This window comes from Bacillus rossius (assembly GCF_032445375.1).
Source record: "Bacillus rossius redtenbacheri isolate Brsri chromosome 4 unlocalized genomic scaffold, Brsri_v3 Brsri_v3_scf4_2, whole genome shotgun sequence".
In the NCBI taxonomy this organism is placed as follows: domain Eukaryota; kingdom Metazoa; phylum Arthropoda; class Insecta; order Phasmatodea; family Bacillidae; genus Bacillus; species Bacillus rossius.
The window spans coordinates 47366343-47389862 of NW_026962011.1; the positions used below are offsets into that span (position 1 = coordinate 47366343).

General features: G+C 43.5%; 1 protein-coding gene across 1 annotated transcript in view; it reads left to right on the forward strand.

The window, feature by feature from the left end:
- Window positions 1-21310, forward strand: part of LOC134541849 (uncharacterized) — a 63870-nt gene extending 42560 nt beyond the window's left edge. The window contains exons 6-9 of the mRNA XM_063385547.1: window positions 3928-4404; window positions 5956-6136; window positions 13597-13978; window positions 21094-21310. Of these exons, the coding sequence (XP_063241617.1) occupies window positions 3928-4404; window positions 5956-6136; window positions 13597-13978; window positions 21094-21310 (1257 nt within the window). The remainder of the gene's footprint in view (window positions 1-3927; window positions 4405-5955; window positions 6137-13596; window positions 13979-21093) is intronic.
- Window positions 21311-23520: the final 2210 nt, after the last annotated feature.

The window sequence follows — 23520 nt, forward strand, 5'->3', positions numbered from 1 at the left end:
TTAGATTTATTGCTTAGAGTTAAACATAATTATAACAATTACTCATGTAAATGTGCTCTAAATTTTAACCAGTGTTTCAAATCAGTGACCAGTAGGTAGGTACAGTCTTCAGAAATATTGATTATTCTAAGGGTCATACAGCTATTAATCACATCCATCACTTGTATACTTGTAACATACGACTGCATTGCCTTAGTTATTAGCTCTTTTACTGGCCTTCAGCGTTAAATGTTTATCTATCCTTTGAGTTAAGTTAAAATTTTAATAAAACTGTTGACATTGTTGTGGAAAGATCAGAGGGGAATGCGTTTTCCCGCAAAGAAAAATTATTGGAAAAATTATTTACGTGTATAATTTACGCTATCTCCGACTGCTTCCACCTCGTTGGACCACAAGACGTTGTGCAGAAGTTCAAGTGACAAAGCGTTGTTCATTAACTTCTCAAAATTCATAATTTTTTTTAATCACTTTATAACAGCAATACGGGTCAACCTCGTACCTTTAAGCCGCTGCCTTAAATTGAGAGTAACTCGCAGAGCAAAGTCTAACAGATAAAGACTTCCGCGCCACTTCATCTCCTTGTACTTAGAGGAGATCTAGCATCTCAAGCGCCAGCCATTATCGCCCGTAGAGCGTCTGTGCTTCTAGACCTCCAACGAGCAAGACATCTCTCTTGCCAGGTGGCACCGGACACTGGTCGGTGTGACGTCTGCAGATACATGAATTTTCCAGGCAATCAGCCGTAACACGGTGAACTCTAAGGATTTACTTTCTGCGGAAATTGAGAAAAGCACTGGAAATTCCTCTCACTGTAGCAGCTTAAAATGATTTTTATATCATTAAATAATATATTGTATTAGGTTTCACTAGCTTATGCATGCTACAGAACGTCTTAAGTAAAAAAAAATATGTTGAATCTGAAATTTCTGCTTTGTCTTCGTCGGAACTGCTACTCAAACACTGCTTAAAAAAACAGATTTTAATGTATTCAAGGAACGTATGCAAAAACCCGTGGCATCACTATTCTCAAAAAAAATATAGACTTCAATGTTAACAGTGAAGCTGTTTTGACTGGTAGGTTTTGTTAATGTCATAGGATCACGGTTGTTTTGATGAAACTTTCAGAGTTGATATGCCTCCAGGTGAAATCTGCTATAAATTGCACCACTTGGTTGGGAATTTTTCGGAGTCAAATGTACAGAATAATTGAAGAACTTCTGTAAAGGTGACATTGACTCACGTATAAGGTGCCTCTTCGCCTCTGTGAGCAAGGAACAGAGTTGGCGAGCATTCTGTCGCGGCAACGCGTACTGAGACAATATGGTTTTATGGTGTAATAATAATATAGGCGCTCTACAATACTCAAAACCTATTTAAATTATGTGAGCCATATTTTAGGCAACGGAAAATGATCTTGAGGCCAATTCCACTAACAGAAAACACACATAAAAATATTTAAGTTAAATATCATACAAATCTGGTGCTAAAGCCTAGTTCAGGAACTTTTCTCTAAAATTTAGTCAAGAAGTACCCAAATTACGTTTAAGGAACAAGGTAATGGGGGTTATTTTTTAAAATATAAATAGCACAGTGACATAAATCTTGTTTTGAAGGTAAAGTTAGAAAATTTTCAATCTGATTGGGGCGAAACATTTGATTATAAAGCCCTCTACAATATATGTGAGCTCAGAAAGCAAAACACCTTACTCAATTGTACATATTACAAGCATTGTTTACTTCTACAATTCATGTTCTCTCTTTTCTCCTCAATTAATATAACTTGTTTTTAGTTAAATCTCTTTGGTTTGATACGATTGCCACTGTTTGAAATTTAGAGTACGTTGCAGTAAGTGTGTATGAACATCCGTTCAAAATAATCTTAACCGATTTCGAAATTTCGTGCACGTTCTCAACATTGACCCACACGTTGTCGCTAGAATTGTAAAATGTTTGTTTTCGCTTGTTATTACAACATATCTGCAGACATTTTTGCTGAATGTTCTCACAAACTCTTATGTATTATTGACGTCAAGTGATCTTTTTGAAAATGTCACGAAACGTAAATAGGGCAACATTGACAAAGAGTTACAGTAAGAAATGACCAGCGGTTTTGAGGAATATGTTGGCAAACAAGACAGAAAATGGCGGGATCCCCAGTTGGCGCCAGTGTATCACGCGCGTATATAATTTGCGAATCATATAATATTATGCTGATTACCTTCTTCCGCGCCTCGTAAAGTCATCGAATCACTATTCGCAAACAGACGTGTTAAAAAAAGCTGATTTATTCGCCACTATCTGTCTCTCTCCCCGTAGGAAATATAACATACGACATTTTTATATACTATCTGTGGTAACCGGCTTATCTCAGGTGGATAAAGATTTTTAATCCGGCAAGATTTATTTAAATAATCAATATAAAAATGATATCTAAATTATAGTCAAGTTCCGAATAATTTTTTTTTCATATATGGCCTACAAATACAAAACTATATAACCCATACTGAGTCGATATGATGGACTATATTAAGATCCGATAGTTATTTTTCTCATTGTATATCCATGTATGTGTTAATAAAACAGCATACTTGGAACGTACGTGTGTGTGATTTGCTGGCGCGACATGGTTGTATTGTTATATCTGTAACAGTTTTATCAGCGTAAGGCAAAAATACAGTCAATTTGGTCGTCTTTATTTGGTTTTAATTTGAAATTTTGCTATACCTTACGGAACCATAGTTAAAAAAAAAAACAGGCTGCGACGTCATGGGATAATGTAGCTTTACAACAGTAAATTTTGGGATCTAACAATAACTACGCAAAATTTATCTTAAACTGAGCGAGCATGTCTTACACCTACTTATTAACGACCGACACATTATGAAAAGTAATTTCATACGTTTACACTTCAAAACTGAAATAAACAATTAAATTAAATTAAATTCAAATTGCATCTGTAAGCCTTGGTAGCGTTCTGTCTGCAGATGAGCTGTTAAATGTTGTGGCCATAGATTATTAATGACGTAGACTGATTCTGATCTACTGGCATGGCTCCAAGATTCTATTCACGATCGGCAACGGAACTGTAAACATCGGTAGACACAAAAATAATGACGCGTACACGTTTGTTTACAAACGGTATTCCCACACAAAAAACCCGCGCGCGCGTACTACAATGCAGTACATATTATGTGTAATTACCATTAATTAACTACAGAAAACTTTTATTTTTGAAACTCGTTTGGTTTTTTTAAATATCAGAATTCGCCGTGACGGATAGTTATTTTACGTGGCTTTAAAAATAACCTCGTGTAAGTGGGCCTCCGTACTGCGAATATCTGGATAACACAAACTGAAAAATATGGGGGGGGGGGGGGGAACAAACCAGAAAATAATTTAAATAAACAATTATTTTCTACAGTAAAATAAATCTATTAGAGGCAGCTAAAAATTTTTACAACGTAAAAACTTTTTTGAGAGACTAATAGGCTGAGTTATTGTTTTTTATTTGTTGTGAAATATCGTTTGTTATCTGTACGTAGGCATGTTGAAACGCGTTTTGACAGTCATGAAGGATATTTTCCTGTAAGTACTGTGCGAGAATAATTTTTGAAGTTATAGGTACTTCTAATGCGACGTCCAACAAGGTTGCGTTAAACGTTTAACGCTACCACGGAGAAATACATGCATGCAATTAAAGACTTTTTTTTTAATGATGAAAAAGAAGTATAACTTCTCACGCGCTTACCTAAGTACACGCACCCATTTTTTTTTACTTCGGATTTCTCCTTTTAATATTTAATTTTGACCATCTGGAGTCGTCTCCGACAGTATTCTGTGAACGCCGCGTTCAATGTTGGGCACGTGCGCGTGTCTGAGGACTGTTTGGCCGGCGGCCGCGACTCACTGCCCGCTCGACGTGCGCAGGACTTCAAGGAGTTCATCGACGCGGAGAGCTTGATGCCGCGCGCCACCAGCGACTTCCGCAGCCCCGTGTGCCTCGAGATGCGCGCCCTCCGCACCGGCTGCTTCGCCGTCGACGCCACTCCCCGGCAGCAGGCGCTGGCCAACGGCGACGTGGGCAGCCTCGCCTCCTCGGACACCACCTTCGCCAGCTGCCACACGCACCCCTACCCCTCGCAGGGCGACCTCGCGTCCGACGAGGCCGAGCCGGCGTGCGCGCTCGACTCCAACCTGTACGTGAACCCGCTGGAGGCCTCGCGCGGGGGCGGCGCGGGGCCCCCGGGGGCGGCGGTGAAGAAGAGCGCCTCCGGGGACACGGGGCTGCGCAGCCTGGGCGCGTCGCCGCTGGAGGAGGGCTTCAAGGGCTTCCGCGACGTGGGCAGCCGCGGCAGCCTGGACGAGCCGCCGCTGCCCAAGCACCGCAAGACGCGCTTCCAGCAGGTAGGGCGAGGCCTTCTCTTCACAGACGCCCGATCGTGCATCTTCGAGGTTTTTATTTTTATTTTGGACAACTCATGATAACTAGGGACACCTGTATTTCGCGATTTCATTTCATGTCAAGATATTTCACAAAACACTGTAGTTTTTTTTCTAAGAGTCGTGGCAAATTGTGAGGGTGCAGCAGTACGGTGACCACATTCTCATTGGCCCCGTCAAGAGCGGGACGACACCTCTCACCGACCTCAGCCAATAACCACAGGAGAAAAGCTACAGTATTTTGTGAAATACCTTGACACGAAATGTATTCGCGAAATACAGGTGTCCCTAATGATAACTAATGGTTTAAGGGCATGCATATTTCGCGAAAAGATTCCGAGACTAGCTGAAAGTCAAAACAATGTAGCACCGTCTGTGTTCCGTGATTGGGTGAGTTTCTTTCAGGTACATGTCGATTGTTACAACACCAATCACCGTGCGTCAGTGCGGAATAAAACGCGTCCTGAGTGGCTCGGTAAAACAAGGCGACGACTTCTCTCACAGACGGCCGCCAATCACGAGGAAGAAACCGCTGGTGCGGGTATACCTTGTTGCAGTCTAGTAGATGTTCAGGTTTTTTAGCGAAAAATGCCTGCCCCTACTAATGGTCAGTTAGGTTAGGTTAACTACATTATAAATACTTTAAAACATTGTGGACGGTTGATTTGGTTAGGATAGCTACATTAAAGATACTGTGAAATCATGTAAACGGTTTCCTAGCCCTGGATAGCTACATATTAAAAAGTTATTTGCTAAGCAACCCTTCGGGGAACTTCTGGTGTGGCTCTCTCGTCTGTGAAATGATGGCTTCCCAGCAAGTAGCGTGCACGCGTGGTCAGTGTGGCGACACGGCAGGCGTGGAGTGAGATGTAGTAGAGTGTCTCGCGATTTCGCCAGTTTACCCACACTGTCCCATTACGATATTTGGTCTACTTCAGCTCGGACACGAGGTTCACGTCATGCTAAGTTAACATTAAAAAATAATATTGCCGTATTTGTTATTTGGGAGACTGGCGTAGCCTGAGAAAACCCCACTGACAACGTCTACCACGTCTCCCGTTTGCAGAAATCCAAGAACAAGACTCTTGGGATTGTCATTGGTCGCAGACTTCCACTTGAAGCGTTGCGACGCTGTCTGTTACGGCAGGGGTATACCTCCCTAGTATTATCCTTTATTACTGGTATTATCATTAATTACTGATATTATACTGTACCAACAGGATGTTAATTTGTGTGTAAAAACAATTTTCAATGGTATATTGTTAGTCTGAGAGAATTTAATTTAAAAACTGTGAATCTCACAAGTAGTAGAAAGTATTTTTTTAATTTCTGTAAGATTATTACGTAAGGTAAAAGCAAAATATATTTACTTTGGTGTGTTGCGGGCTGCGTTCGTTCACTCCTAAAGGCGAAGCGCGCCAATGCAGAGCTGGTGTGTTGCGGGCTGCATGCTCGAGGCCCTCAAGGCGCCGCGCGCTGATGCAGAGCCGGTGTGTTGCGGGCTGCGTGCTGCAGGGGGCGAAGCCTCGCACGAGGTTCGGCGACCCGGAGCGCGTGCTGGCGGACTCGCAGGAGAGCCTGGAGGCGAAGAAGAGCTTCCGCAGGGGCTTCATGCCGGGCCGCAGCCTGGCGTCGGCCACGCGGCTCATCAACCAGCACCTGTTCGGCCTGCACAGCCTGGGCGGGTCCCGCTCGGGTGAGTGCCTGCCGCCTACCTCCTGCTCCCGGGAGCTCCCACACGCTCGGACATCCCATTTATAACGGAAAAAAAAATTGGCTGTCTGTAAAGTCAGTTTACGGACGATAGTTTAAAGTGACAACGTCATAACAAAACTTTGATGAAATGATTGCAAACTTTTATGAATAAAATTGAATCATTTCTATTGAATTATCACTATTTTGTATGGATACAAAGAAGGAGTGAAATGAAATCTAGAATTTAATTGATAAATTTACTTTCATTTGCACTCATTAATTTCAAACATGATTATTACTTTAAAGAACAGATTATTTTATCTATAAATTTTATACATGTTTTCTATTTAACTTCTTCCAATCTGTGTTATTCTGTTAAGGATAGGACGATGATAGGAAAAGTTGGAAACGAATGGGAGTGTTTCAAGTTTAACGTGCCTCGAAAAAGTCAAATCGATGGTTGTTCCAATCGAGTGGAAGAGAGATAGATATGGCGCAAGCCTACAATGAGCGTAACGGGACAATGAGTCATCCTTTTTCGTGCGTGCAGCCGGCGTTCATCGATTTATTAGAAGTTGTCACGTAAATAAACGTACTTTAATAGAATCGAATTTCAATGATTAAATTCATGAATTGTAACGAAATAATTCAAAGGAAAGAACTAAAATGTGTGGTAATGTTACCCAACTGTACATTTTAATGTGAAATAATATTAAACGATACAAATAGAAATTAAATAATCCACATATATGGAAAAGAGTCAGAAACTTATACATCAAACAAAATCACTCAATACAATATAAATAAAATGATTTGTACCCTAATGTAATTATATAAATAAAATGAAGTAAAAAAAACCACAAAAAGCATCAAAAGAACCCATTTATAACGAAATAAATGTACTTTAATAGAACCGAATTTCAATGAATAAATGCATGAATTGTAACGAAATAAATCAAAGGAAAGGACTGCAATGTTTGGTAATGTTTCCTAAATGTACAAAGAAAGCCAGTTCGACATATTTTAGAATGTCACTATACCTTTAACAGGAAAAAATCAAATTAATAATGAATATACAGTACAAATATTTATGATTACCACAGGTATGGAATGGTAGGACGTGCATATTCGATTCCACAATGGTATTAGGTGTTTCGTGAACCTACTAGTTGATGAAGGTTCAATTCACACTTTCCGCAGTCGCAAACTACTTCCGTTTCCCCCCCTTTTTGACGTGACGTCTAATAAATCGATTAACGCCGTCTGCACGCACGTAAACGTGTCCCGTTACGCACATTGTCCCGTTACGCGGAGTCCCGTTACGCTCATTGTACGCTTTCACTGCATCTATCTCTCTTCCACTCGATTGGAACAACCATCGATTTGACTTTTTCGAGGCACATTAAACTTGAAACACTCCCATTCGTTTCCTACTTTTCCTATCATCGTCCTAACCTTAACAGAATAATACAAATTGGAAGAAGTTAAATAGCAAACATGTATAAGTGTTATAGTTAAAATAATCTCTTCGTTAAAGTAATAAACATATTTGAATTAATGAGTGCAAATAAAAGTAAATTTATCTATTAAATTGTAGATTTCATTTCACTCCTTCTTTGTATCCATACAAAATAGTGATAATTCAATAAATGATTCAATTTTATTCATAAAGTATGCAATCATTTCATCAATGTTTTGTTATGACGTCACGTTAAACTATCGTCCGTAAACCGACTTTACAGACAACCAATTTTATTTTTTGTCATAAGTTTTAATTGGCGATCACTAAGAACCTCTCGCCTCAGCTTGACTCCTCCATCACCCACTAATCCTATGTTTCCAATCTATAGTCGACGCTGATTGAACATAATTCATTGCTGGTTTACTCGAGAAAAAAAAACGCCAGGAATCGACAACAAGGAGAATAAGTCAATATCAGATGTTAATTGTTCGAATTATTTCAAGGAAAAATGTTGTCAATTTGTACAAAACATTGCCATGGTTATTAATTTTTTTTTTGCAAATATGAAATAATCTTTTTTGTAAACATTACTGAATATTTATTTTCACGCTTACGAAAATAGGCGCATAATATTACATTTTGAATGATTTATTATACAAGAATACATTTTTTAAATCAAAGAAAAAATATTCAACAATTTAATGTGCGCATGTAATACTGGAAAGCTAGCTATTCGGGGAACGTTTAAGAAACGACTTTTAACCAATTTAGGTCCCGGGACAACACAAAGCATTAATTCCCGGACATTAATCGTAACCCAGAATTACCACGAACAATTTTTATTTGTAGCGATACAGTTGTCTTCGTGTAATTGTACTAAAATTACAAATATTTGTAATTTTACGTGATTATTTGTGCGCCATTTACAAAAACATAAGATTACGATGCATGATTGTTCCAGGCTTGTGGTGGATTTGTGGAAACTCTAGGGAAGGATGTTTTTTCAGAGTGTATGACGGAGCTCACGTTAGCGACCACGGGAGTCAGGGAATTCCCTCCTCGTGAGATGTCAGATACGCCCTCTCCGCGGTCGCATGCTTGCCGACCAGAGCGTACAAAGCACAGCCTCGAGATAACGAGCCGTGCACACGGGGGTGGCAATACTTCAACCACCCCTTTCGCCCATTCCGCTACCTCACTTATCAACCCCTGCGCCGCCCTTCGACTCCCTGCCGCCTCGGCTGCTGCATATTCAACACAGGGGCGCACCCCCTTCAACCCCTTCTTCAACCCCTTCAACAACACCCGCCTCGCTGCCGTCGCTCGCGGAATGATACACGCTCGCCCGGGCCTACATCCGCACGGAACACGCCGCGCGGACGACCACTGCCGTCGGCTCCGAACTAATTTCGGACCAAACTGCCCTTCAAACACGCTGTTTCATTCCTGACGGCCCGCGAACCAATCGGAACGAAACGCTGACATCTTCACTACAAAGCTAATAACCGACTTTACCAAAGTAACAGGCTGAATATATAGGTTACTAAACTCGTGTGTGTGTAGGTACATATAAATATATATTCATGAATTAATTCTGTTTTGAAAACTAATAGTTTTACGACAAATGATACTTTTTAAATGGTTATTTCAAAATTTAGTGTTCTCACTTAACATAAACGTTTTATTGTTTCTAAAAAAAAAACTTTTAATAAACATTTATTAAATTGGTTTGACGTTTTTAAGTATATAAAATTAGTTAAATTACTAATTTATTTAGAATCATAAGCTGGACTGATTTCGTTAATTCCGTCAGTTAATTTGTGAGTTTTTTTTTCCATGAGCATATACGTATTTATTGTGTTCAAAGAAAATGAGCTTTTACACGAATTAATTGCATGAGTAAATGTTGACTTTTAACTTGTTCCACGTCCCAGAGCCCCATGCTCGTGTGAGAGTTTTGCGGAATGTCAATCGTACGAGAAGCAAGGCCGCGGGCAGACCGCGCCGGTGTTCCCGTTAGCGGCGAAGAAGAAGCCTTCGTGAGCGGCGACCCGCGGGGCAGATGGGTCGCTGCCGACCAGAGTCAGAGGCATAACGAGGCCATCGATTCCCGAAGAAGAAGGGTCTACGGGGGGTGGGGAGGGGGTAATTACGTAGCGGCGGAGGGCTTTACCCCCGGTTGTGTGTGTGTGTGTGTGCGGGAGGTTGGAGCACCGATAAAGGAGGCCGTGATGGATGCCTAGCTCCCGGCACACGATGGTCTGAGTCCATGAGGCAAAAGGCCAAGTTACTCAGCGACTTTTGGTTTGGCGTTGATCTTCGCACGCGCCGTCTTCTAGGGAAAAAAACATAAAAAAAAACAATCAGGCCTGATAAATACTGCAATTTTATTGACAAACAGCTTGTAGGCCTTCTTATGTACATAGTCACAGTCAAAAATAAAATCAAGAGAGGAAAAGCTTTTTTTTTTGACATGACAACGTCTAATAAATCGATGAACGCCGGCTGCACGCACGAAAAAGTATGCCTCATTGTCCCGTAACGCTTTGTCCCGTTACGCTCATTGTACGCTTGCGCCGCATCGATCTCTCTTCCACTAGATTGGAACAATCATCGATTTGACTTTTTCCAGGAACATTAAACTTGAAACATTCCCATTAGTTTCTTACTTTTCCTATTATCGTCCATCGTCCTATCCTTAAAAGAATAACACAGATTGGAAGAAGTTAAATAGCAAACATGCATAAAAGTTATAGTTAAAATAATCTGTTCGTTAAAGTAATAAACACATTTGTATTAATGAGTGCAATTAAAAGTAAATTTATCAATTAAATTGTAGATTTCATTTCACTCCTTCTTTGTATCCATACAAAATAGTGATAATTCAATAAAAATGATTCAATTTTATTCATAAAAGTTTGCAATCATTTCATCAAAGTTTTGTTATGACGTTGTCACTTTAAACTATCGTCCGTAAACCGACTTTACAGACAACCAATTTTTTTTTGTTGATGATGATTGATTGATGATTGACCTACCATTAAAGACGATTGTGGTTTATTTTATTGTAGTCCCTTGAATTATATAGGCCTATATAGTTACAAGGTTTTTAGCACATGCAAATACTAGTATTATTTGAACGATCGTGATTTTTTTGTATTTTTAGCGTTGCTAATTATTTTTTTTAATATCATAACACTCAAATTTTCGCATGTTTTTAAAGCTAACTCGAATAAAACTACATTAAAATTAAACATTTTAAAAATTATGTTAAGGTTTCACGACAAAACCATGTCAAAAACGGGTATGGTTTGGGCATTGAATTTTGTTCAGGTTACAGTAACTATTGGAATCTTTCGCGCGCCCAAAAATTGAACCTTAATCTTAAGGGCTGGCATCACACGTCATATTAAGTCAGTCATTTATTTTTTCAATTGCTGTGACTGAACAGTTATTCTCGTAAATTCATGTCGATAGCTCTATTGAATTTTTGTTCCGTTCAAAATATTTTCATCATAAGTTTGTTGTTATCTAAAGCGGAACAAATTCACGCAGATTTTTAATATAATCCATGATTACATTATACAACTCGTAAACAAATGTTTAGTAAGCATTTGATGATGAAATTCACAAAGAAACAGCAAAAGCAAGATATTTTTATTTGCAAGAATAGCCATTAAACAGTAGTCATTTCAACAAAAGGAAATAAAAGTGGCGTTGAAATACGAGCCTTATGGGGGGTACTATCTTAAAATGTTTTGTTGCCGTAGTTTCATGTTTCTCTCATTAATTTAAATAAATTAATAATATAAATAATGTTATTTATATAAAGTGTTTTATAAATTTAGTATGTATAGATTTAGCAGTTTTCAGAAATTTAAAGGTCAATTTGTATGTTAACCCTAGCATAAACTAAGAGTATGTAATAGTGCTGTATACAGTTTTAAATTAATCGTTTTTGTGTAGTCTTTGACGAATATTACTTAATTTTTTTGTATCATTTATGAATCAATTTTAAAAATTTAAATTTCTAAAAAAAAGCATGAATAATGTTATGTTTGTAGGATTTTGGGAAAAGTATTTATTTATTTTTTATTTATGAATTAAATACAAAAAATGAAGTAATATATGCAAAAGGCTAACACAAATTATAAATTTAAACTTGCTCTTAGATTTTACTACGGTTGATATAAAATTAGATTTTAAGTTTAAAACCACTTATTATTTAATAAAACATGTTATAGACAGTTGACAAAGGTCGTATTAGGAATTTAATTAAAATAACCAAAGAAAACATGAAATTATGTAAGCAGAGTTGATTGGTAGATTGGTGGACGGAACGTGTGGTTGATGGAACGTGTGGTTGATGGAACGTGTGGTGGACGAAACATGTGGTGGACGGAACGTAAGGTTGATGGAACGTGTGGTGAACGGAACGTGTGGTGGATGGAACGTGTGGTGGATGGAACGTGTGGTGGATGGAACGTGTGGAGGATGGAACGTGTGGTGGACGGAACGTGTGGTGGACGGAATGTGTGGAGGACGGAACGTGTGGAGGATGGAACGTGTGAAGGATGGAACGTGTGGTGAATGGAACGTGTGGAGGACGGAACGTGTGGTGGACGGAACGTGTGGAGGATGGAACGTGTGGAGGATGGAACGTGTGGTGGATGGAACGTGTGGAGGACGGAACGTGTAAAGGATGGAACGTGTGGTGGATGGAACGTGTGGAGGACGGAACGTGTGGTGGACGGAACGTGTGGAGGACGGAACGTGTGGAGGACGGAATGTGTGGAGGATGGAACGTGTGGAGTATGGAACGTGTAGAGGATGGAACGTGTGGAGGATGGAACGTGTGGAGGATGGAACGTGTGGAGGATGGAACGTGTGGAGGATGGAACGTGTGGAGGATGGAACGTGTGGAGGATGGAACGTGTGGAGGATGGAACGTGTGGAGGATGGAACGTTTAGAGGATGGAACGTGTGGTGGATGGAACGTGTGGAGGATGGAACGTGTGGAGGATGGAACGTGTGGAGGACGGAACGTGTGGTGGACGGAACGTGTGGAGGATGGAACGTGTGGTGGATGGAACGTGTGGAGGACGGAACGTGTGGAGGATGGAACGTGTGGTGGATGGAACGTGTGGAGGACGGAACGTGTGGTGGACGGAACGTGTGGAGGACGGAACGTGTGAAGGATGGAACGTGTGGAGGATGGAACGTGTGGAGGATGGAACGTGTGGAGGACGGAACGTGTGGTGGACGGAACGTGTGGAGGATGGAACGTGTGGAGGATGGAACGTGTGGTGGATGGAACGTGTGGAGGATGGAACGTGTGGAGGATGGAACGTGTAGAGGATGGAACGTGTGGAGGATGGAACGTGTGGTGGATGGAACGTGTGGAGGACGGAACGTGTGGAGGACGGAACGTGGGGAGGACGGAACGTGTGGTGGACGGAACGTGTGGAGGACGGAACGTGTGGTGGATGGAACGTGTGGAGGACGGAACGTGTGGTGGACGGAACGTGTGGAGGACGGAACGTGTGGAGGACGGAACGTGTGGAGGATGGAACGTGTGGTGGATGGAACGTGTGGAGGATGGAACGTGTGGAGGATGGAACGTGTGGAGGACGGAACGTGTGGAGGACGGAACGTGTGGTGGATGGAACGTGTGGAGGATGGAACGTGTGGAGGATGGAACGTGTAGAGGATGGAACGTGTGGAGGATGGAACGTGTGGAGGATGGAACGTGTGGAGGTTGGAACGTGTGGAGGATGGAACGTGTGGTGGACGGAACGTGTGGAGGACGGAACGTGTGAAGGACGGAACGTGTGGAGGATGGAACGTGTGGAGGATGGAACGTGTGGAGGATGGAACGTGTGGAGGTTGGAACGTGTGGAGGATGGAACGTGCGGAGGACGGAACGTGTGGAGGATGGAACGTGTGAAGGATGGAACGTGTGGAGGACGGAACGTGTGGAGGACGGAACGTGTGCGCAGGCAAGATGGGCGGCAGCAAGACGTCGCTGTCCGTGGACTCCATCGACAGCCGCACCAGCCCCACGCTGGAGGCGCACCGCCGCTCCAAGTCCATCCTGAAGAAGTCGGAGCACCAGCACGCGCGCAACGGCCGCTCGGCGCACGACCCGGAGGCGGAGAAGCTCATCTCGGACGGCGGCGGCGAGTTCTCGCCGGCCAAGGCCCCGCTGGCGCCGCCGCCCACCACGCGCCAGCCGCCGCGCTACTCGGCCGGCAAGTTCGCGCCGCCCCCGCCGCCGCCGCAGCAGTGGGGGTTCCACCGCCGCCCGCCGCCGCCGCTGGCGCTCGACGACCTGCTGGGCGGCGAGAAGCACGCGCTCGACGAGGCGGCCGTCGAGAACAGGCGAGTGCTCCACCTGAGAACATGCTGGTGCTCCTCCCACGAACATTCTAGTGCTCCTCCCACGAACATTCTAGTGCTCCTCCCACGAACATGCTAGTGCTCCTCCCACGAACATTCTAGTGCTCCTCCCACGAATATGCTAGTGCTCCACCTGAGAACATGCTAGTGCTCCACCTGAGAACAGGCGAGTGCTCCACCTGAGAACATGCGAGAACTCCTCCAGAGAACAGGCTAGTGCTCCTCCCACGAACATTCTAGTGCTCCTCCCACGAACAGGCGAGTGCTCCACCCGAGAACAGGCTAGTGCTCCTCCCACGAACATTCTAGTGCTCCTCCCACGAACATGCAAGTGCTCCTCCCACGAACATGCTAGTGCTCCTCCCACGAACATGCTAGTGCTCCTCCCACGAACATGCTGGTGCTCCTCCCACGAACATTCTAGTGCTCCTCCCACGAACATGCTAGTGCTCCTCCCACGAACATGCTAGTGCTCCTCCCACGAACATGCTAGTGCTCCTCCCACGAACATGCTAGTGCTCCTCCCACGAACATGCTAGTGCTCCTCCCACGAACATTCTAGTGCTCCTCCCACGAACATTCTAGTGCTCCTCCCACGAACATGCTAGTGCTCCTCCCACGAACATGCTAGTGCTCCTCCCTCGAACATTCTAGTGCTCCTCCCACGAACATTCTAGTGCTCCTCCCACGAATATGCTAGTGCTCCACCTGAGAACAGGCGAGTGCTCCACCTGAGAACATGCGAGAACTCCTCCAGAGAACAGGCTAGTGCTCCTCCCACGAACATTCTAGTGCTCCTCCCACGAACATGCTAGTGCTCCTCCCACGAACATTCTAGTGCTCCTCCCACGAATATGCTAGTGCTCCACCTGAGAACATGCTAGTGCTCCACCTGAGAACAGGCGAGTGCTCCACCTGAGAACATGCGAGAACTCCTCCAGAGAACAGGCTAGTGCTCCTCCCACGAACAGGCGAGTGCTCCACCCGAGAACAGGCTAGTGCTCCTCCCACGAACAGGCGAGTGCTCCACCCGAGAACAGGCTAGTGCTCCTCCCACGAACATGCTAGTGCTCCACCCGAGAACAGGCTAGTGCTCCTCCCACGAACATTCTAGTGCTCCTCCCACGAACATTCTAGTGCTCCTCCCACGAACATGCTAGTGCTCCTCCCACGAACATTCTAGTGCTCCTCCCACGAACATTCTAGTGCTCCTCCCACGAATATGCTAGTGGTCCACCTGAGAACATGCTAGTGCTCCACCTGAGAACAGGCGAGTGCTCCACCTGAGAACATGCGAGAACTCCTCCAGAGAACAGGCTAGTGCTCCTCCCACGAACAGGCGAGTGCTCCACCCGAGAACAGGCTAGTGCTCCTCCCACGAACATGCTAGTGCTCCTCCCACGAAAATTCTAGTGCTCCTCCCACGAACATGCTAGTGCTCCTCCCACGAACATGCTAGTGCTCCTCCCACGAACAGGCGAGTGCTCCACCCGAGAACAGGCTAGTGCTCCTCCCACGAACAGGCGAGTGCTCCACCCGAGAACAGGCTAGTGCTCCTCCCACGAACATGCTAGTGCTCCACCCGAGAACAGGCTAGTGCTCCTCCCACGAACATTCTAGTGCTCCTCCCACGAACATTCTAGTGCTCCTCCCACGAACATTCTAGTGCTCCTCCCACGAACATGCTAGTGCTCCTCCCACGAATATGCTAGTGCTCCTCCCACGAACATTCTAGTGCTCCTCCCACGAACATGCTAGTGCTCCTCCCACGAACATGCTAGTGCTCCTCCCACGAACATTCTAGTGCTCCTCCCACGAACATTCTAGTGCTCCTCCCACGAATATGCTAGTGCTCCACCTGAGAACATGCTAGTGCTCCACCTGAGAACAGGCGAGTGCTCCACCTGAGAACATGCGAGAACTCCTCCAGAGAACAGGCTAGTGCTCCTCCCACGAACAGGCGAGTGCTCCACCCGAGAACAGGCTAGTGCTCCTCCCACGAACAGGCGAGTGCTCCACCCGAGAACAGGCTAGTGCTCCTCCCACGAACATGCTAGTGCTCCACCCGAGAACAGGCTAGTGCTCCTCCCACGAACATTCTAGTGCTCCTCCCACGAACATGCTAGTGCTCCTCCCACGAACATGCTAGTGCTCCTCCCACGAACATGCTAGTGCTCCTCCCACGAACATGCTAGTGCTCCTCCCACGAACATGCTAGTGCTCCTCCCACGAACATGCTAGTGCTCCTCCCACGAACATGCTAGTGCTCCTCCCACGAACATTCTAGTGCTCCTCCCACGAACATTCTAGTGCTCCTCCCACGAACATGCTAGTGCTCCTCCCACGAACATGCTAGTGCTCCTCCCACGAACATTCTAGTGCTCCTCCCACGAACATTCTAGTGCTCCTCCCACGAATATGCTAGTGCTCCACCTGAGAACAGGCGAGTGCTCCACCTGAGAACATGCGAGAACTCCTCCAGAGAACAGGCTAGTGCTCCTCCCACGAACATTCTAGTGCTCCTCCCACGAACATGCTAGTGCTCCTCCCACGAACATTCTAGTGCTCCTCCCACGAACATTCTAGTGCTCCTCCCACGAACATGCTAGTGCTCCTCCCACGAACATGCTAGTGCTCCTCCCACGAACATGCTAGTGCTCCTCCCACGAACATTCTAGTGCTCCTCCCACGAATATGCTAGTGCTCCACCTGAGAACATGCTAGTGCTCCACCTGAGAACAGGCGAGTGCTCCACCTGAGAACATGCGAGAACTCCTCCAGAGAACAGGCTAGTGCTCCTCCCACGAACAGGCGAGTGCTCCACCCGAGAACAGGCTAGTGCTCCTCCCACGAACAGGCTAGTGCTCCTCCCATGAATATGCTAGTGCTCCACCTGAGAACATGCTAGTGCTCCACCTGAGAACAGGCGAGTGCTCCACCTGAGAACATGCGAGAACTCCTCCAGAGAACAGGTTAGTGCTCCTCCCACGAACAGGCGAGTGCTCCACCCGAGAACAGGCTAGTGCTCCTCCCACGAACAGGCTAGTGCTTCTCCCACGAACAGGCTAGTGCTCCTCCCACGAACAGGCTAGTGCTCCTCCCACGAATATGCTAGTGCTCCACCTGAGAACAGGCGAGTGCTCCACCTGAGAACATGCGAGAACTCCTCCAGAGAACAGGCTAGTGCTCATCCCGAGAGCAAGCAATTACTCCACCTGAGAACAGGCTAGTGCTCCTCCCACGAACAGGCTAGTGCTCCATCTGAGAACAGGGTTTCGACGTCACAGAGGACCTCAGGCCCCGAACTTCTTAGACACCGTGAGGTGGGCGCCAGTTGTAAAGTTCTTGACCCTCTGGTCAGCAGTCTGTTAGCAACAGACACCCTAATGCTAGAAGTCTTTTTTTTTACTTATTGAAAGCTAGAAAGAATAGTAAAAATTGTATTATGAAGTTAGCATCGTTTCCTCATTTTGTCTTCAAATATTGACATGTCAAAAATTGCACACGCCCAATCTCCAACTCTTTCCGTCTTCGTGTTTTTATATGGTAAGAAAATGAATTAAACAGAATCGCAGATACACGAAGTCGGATATTTATTAGTTGCACTACAATATAATTAAAATCTTTTTAACACTATAATAACCCCTATAGTTGAATGGTTACGATTTGAATGATTTTCTTTGAAAAGGGGGGGGGGGGGAACAGTCACAATTCCGCATTGTTCTGCGTTCCTGAGAGGTGAAGGACTCAGTCACTAGCTAATACTGCATGGCTCGTTGCCTCTGCGTGGCGCACCGGGCATGTGTCGTTTTGCCTAAAGGCGTTTTGCATATTTTTAGGCAAAACGCCGTTAGGCAAAACGCCGTTGGTCAAATCGTAGTTAGGCAAAACGCCGTTAGTAAAATCGCCGTCAGGCAGAAATCCGTTATGGAAAACGCCGTTAGGCAATTCGACGTTAGGCAATTCGCCTTTAAGCATATAGCCGTTAGGCAATTCGACGTTAGGCAAAACGCCTTTAGGCGAAATGACTTTAGGCTAATCGCCGTAACGAATTCATGTTTAGGCAAACCGCCTTTAGGCAAATCGCCTGTCACTCGGCGCACCGACCCCGCGCTCAGTGTCGATACGTCGGGGGTCACCACAGCAGGTAAGCTCGGGCTCCATCGTGCCATCCTAGTCTCCTGCTGGTCCTCTCTGCATGCTGGTGGCTAGATGGCTGGTCGGCCTTCTCTCGCCGCTCGCCTGCCTCCGCTGTTTTCCTCATTGGTACAGACCGGAAAAAATCGCGATTTCATTTCGCGGTAGGCTAAAATACAAATAGTTATATACTCAGTGCTGCCTCTGCTGTCGGCTCACAACTCACCTGGGTGACTCTGGGCCAATGAGAAAAACGCCCGACCAAATCTTTATAACAATCACAGGCTGCTACGTTGGGACGTCTCACAAGAGAGCAACCAATGAGAGGGTGACATTTGACCGAGTGTAGGTAGAACTATGGAGTTCATCCTGCAGGTCATTGAACCCGCGAATTTTTTCCGGTCCTTACTCATTGGTCTTTCAACTTCGATAGTCCATTTCAGTACTAAATCTAAAAAAAAAAATCTCTTTGGTTTAATTTTTAAAAAATAAATTAAACATACCAATAAATAAAAAATTGAAGCGTCTGTTAGTGAGTTTCTAATTAATACTTTTCAATTTTTATTTTTGATGTTTCCACGCAAAATTCATCTCAAGCCCGTTCCGAAACGACAAATAAGCGAAGACGGATCACACGGAACGGTAGTCGTCTACAATTGAGGATTATTAGCCGGCAATGCCGTTACTCCTTGCGGCCAACAGAAGCCGAGTATTTGGCCGTGGTGGTAGCCATGTTCGTTTGTGTTTTTAAATACGATGAAAATTGTTCCATGACAAGAATGGCTACAGTTGCATCAGTACTTTGTGGTTAATTTTGGTTATAGCTACGTGTAAATCCTGACCGTGTTATGTTCTCGTATCTCAATGGGTTTTTTTTTTCAATTAAATTGACTTATCGTAACAGTGTATCTCTATTTCGTTGTCATTTGTTACGTTTCCACGTCATTGTGAAAGAGGCAGGCGGATAGTGGAACTTGAATATCTTGCGCGTCCGAGATCCACTTAGTTTTTTTTATTTTTTTTACGGCATCATTGCGGAGAGAAGCCTAAGATGTCCATAAAGTTCTGTCCCTGCCCGAACACGCCCGAATATTCACTTTCGGCCAACCTCGGGATTTGTTTTATTTTTGAGCAGGAAAAATGAATTCAAATATTAAAAGTGGTCGGTTAGGTTAGCTACATTAAAACACTTTAAAACACTATGGACAATTAGTTAGGTTAGTATAACTTCATTAAAATAAACAGAGAAATATAAATATATAAATAAACCCGAGGTTGGCCGAAGGTGAATATTCGGTAGTGTTCGGGCAGGGACAGGACTTGATGTACATCTTAGGCTTCCCCATTGCGGAAAGGGCCTTAGCCGAGGTGTCAATTTTCTTAAATTTCGTGCTCAAACCACCTTGACCTTGACTCCTATGAAACACGCTATACCTTACTGGCAGTAACGTTTGCTATGGCCCAATAACGCCGAGGTATTAAAAACATGGATGGAAAATATGGCGCGGCAAATTAAAATGATTTATTTAAAAAAAAAACAACTTATATTTTTTAGACAGCTTGGTATCAGTAAATTCTGTTGAATTCTACAAGCCTATAGAAAATAATATTTTATAATACAAAGTTTCATTTTTGTTGTAATATTTTTTACACTCCATTTATGGTTCAAAACTCAGTGTGAATTATTGTCCTGTGGCCCAGCACTTGGAAAAATCTTTGCGAATAAATGTTGATTTTTATTAAAGTTTTATTTTTTTTAAATTTAATTTAAAATTATAGTGTTAGGTGGGGATGTTAAACTTCTTTATCGTATATAAATTTTGTAATGGCCTGTAATATGTTAATTTCTAAAACATTAAAAATTATTTTAAGTATCTGATATGTTACATATTTTTTTTAACTTGCTGGTAGTTAGTTTAACTAGTTCATATAGTAATTAGTTTTTCATAGTTTTGGTAATTGTTTAGTTTTGGTTAGGTTTAATTATACAAATTGGTCCAAATAATTAAGGGAGGAATCAAAAAAGAGTATTAGAAACCAGATCCTAACTGGGTTATTTCGTGTTCCACGTTTCCCTCCAGACGAGAAAGAGTCGATTATCAGGTTCCGCACTGAATCGCGACTCTCTCGGAGAACGGAACCGATCTCCATACCACGATGTTCGTCCGCCCAGTTTCTCCGGAGATACGAGCACCGCGAGCCAAACGTGCATGGAGGCTAACTGCGAGAAGACGTTCACTGGACTGCTTGAGATGACACCTTGCGCGTCCTGTTCCCGTCTGACGGGCTGCCGATGGACGCTGGATGCTTGCAATTAGATCGTGCTTCTGCCGAAAACACATCTTGTCTGATACCCCAAATTCTTGTTGCCTGGTGTCCTAATATTATGTGTCGGATTCCCAAACAAATTTGGTTCGAATCCCTAATCATTTTGACTAATGTATGATTTTTTTTATATGTGTTTCTACACTTTGTAAACTTTGGTGTGGTTGAGTGGCTGAATGGTATGGGAACACACAAATGATATGCAGATTACGTACCCCCTTTACTTCCTCCTACCTACCCTCCCTCCACTTCTCATATTTAGAGACCTGAAAAATTCGCGGGTTCATTTCGTGTTATGCTAAAATACAAATAATTATACCTTAGTGCTGCTTCTGCCATTGGTCCACTTTTAATCTGGAGGACTGAGAGCCAATTAGAGACCCTCACTCATAGAATTGTCGAATCACAGGCCACCCAGTCGAGACGACTCACAAGTCAGCAGCCAATGAACAGTTGACATTTGCCCGAGTGTGTACAGGATGTTGGAGTCTAACCTGGAGGTCATTGAACCCGCGAATTTTTCCGGTCTCTACTCTTAATTTAATTTTTCCCCCTCTTTCCCCTCTTCCCCTCCACTGGTTGAATGGAGGGAGTGAATGCGAGGAACTGGCCTGACTGGTGCGTGGTCCGTCCAGGCACAAGGAGCGGCTGGAGGGGGGAGGCTGCGGGCCGGCGCCCGGCGACGGCGGCTGCTGCGTGGGGCCGGTGCTGTACATCTGCCCGCCGCCCCCGGGGGCGGCAGACGATCTCTCGCCCACCGAGGAGACCAAGCTGCTGCTGCAGCAGGCGGCGGAGGCGGGAGGAGGCGGCACGACTCGACCGCCCAGGCACAGGGAGCACAGCGCCTCGTAGCAGTCACAGGTGCGCTACACCTCCCCTCCGCCTCTACGCAGGTCGTTACCACAACGCCGAAATACCACAACGCCGAACGTACAATAACGCCGAATACCATAACGCCGAATGTCATAATTGACCACAACGCCGAAAGTTAGAAGACTGCTGTGTACCACAAGGCCGAAATAACAACTGAATGAATTTGTGTGTGTTTCTTAAATGTACCTTAACGCCGAAATACCACAATAAAACCTAACTTTACCTAACCTAACCTAGCTTAATATAACCTAACCTAACTTAACTTAGCCTATCCTAGCCTAGCCTAACCTAACCTAGTCTAACCTAACCTAACCTTTGTGGTAGTCCTGCAATGACATTTTTCGGCTTTAGTGTATTTCGGCGTTGTGGTAATTCGGCGTTGTGGTACACAGCAGGTTTATTGCGTGTCGGCGTTGTGGTCAATTTGGCATTCGGCATTATGTACGTTCGGCGTTGTGGTGCGTCCCCGATCAAACTCACTTTCCTTCCGATTCGATTCCTGAAAGTGCCCCGAAAACTAACATGCACAGCTCCCAGAAGTTATTAATTAAAGAACATACGAGCAAAAACAAATAGAACTTCAAGTCTTGAAGAAACATTCCAACCATTAAAAATATTAAATATTTCTAAAATTGAAAAATAATACTTGTATCCTTTTCAAGGTTTAAAATTTTATTTTTATCATAAATAATTCTTGGAGTGTTAAATAAATAGGCCCCTATGCTGGTGCGAAATAAAAAAAAAAGTATTTGATATACTGTGTAAAGTTGAATAATCCATTCGTTGTCAGCAACACAGGTGATAATGCTTGGGTTTCATAATTTTCCTTCCTCGAGTATTTTTTAGAGAATTTTATTCTTTCAAGAATTAAATTTTTATGAGTATTGAAGGTTTAGTGGTATTCAAGAATTTTAGTATTTGATTGACCTCATCAGTATTTTTAAAATTACTCATCCAAGATATTGGCCTGACAAAGTCCAGATAAAACATTTCTTTAGTTTACTTCCGTTGCTATAGTCTGATGAAAGTAAACTTGCAACAGCACGCAATCTTCGGGAAGATATGACTGAGTATTTCAGGCAGACGACTGCAGATGGTGTATTGTTTACGCCAGGCCACAAATTCGTCCAATGACAGGGACATGTGGTTTATCGAGCCGAGAAAAGAAATTATACATCTGCTCCTAGATCTGCCGCTAGTGTTTTAAAATTTACGGCTGGAGGAGAAGTATTAAAATCCATCCTATAGTATTACATTCGAAAGATTGTGGAGCAGAATGAACCATCCCTCAGTGAGCGACTAGTTTACCTTAGCCATTCATCACTTCATTGGCGTATCAAGGATGGAGGGTGACAAGAGAGTAGCTTCCCCTCCCCCCACCCCCGGACATGCCATAGAAGTGGAATTTTTTTTTTAAAACAATGAGCAAGGAATTTTAACTAAAGAAAATATGTAACTAAACTTCTCAAACTATTATTTGTTTAGAATTTATTTTTAGTAAATAATTTCCTTCCTTTTGTTATTGTTTATATATAATGTAAAGCAACATGGACCATCCACCCTCTTGAAAGAGGTTGAGTTCAGTTCTCCCTTCCTCCTCCCAACTTTGTCCTGTACCTTTTGAGGAAATTCGAAAAATTCCCCTATTCCTGTTTGTTGATAAGCATTTGCATTATATACTCTTCTCTTGTAATCGCTCGTCATGATCAAATGACTAACATTACTGGCTAGCCGATAGCTTGTTGTTTGTTAAATCTTCTACGTTTACAAGTGCACTTTCTTTGACTCCATATACTCATCAAAAATCGTCACTGGTGTCTATGCACTGTGAATTTGTTTTGTAAATGGAACTGAAATAATCATGTAAATTTTTACATCCACACGATAGCCAAATGTTTCGCTACAAGTGTAAACAGTTCCCTGAATATCTTTTCTGTATGAACTATATACATGCATTAATAAGCATAATAAAACAAAATATTGTACAATAACGGTTGAATATTCGATTATCTTTCCCATTTAAAAAAAAATATGCATGTATAAAATATCAATAAAAATGTAATATTGTGCCTAATATATTCAAAATTGTTTCCAAAAACATATTTTCGATGTGTTACACAGATTCAGAATTGTAAGATTACAAAATATTTCTTGCCAACTGGTTTCTGAAGGAATATTTTGTAAAAGTA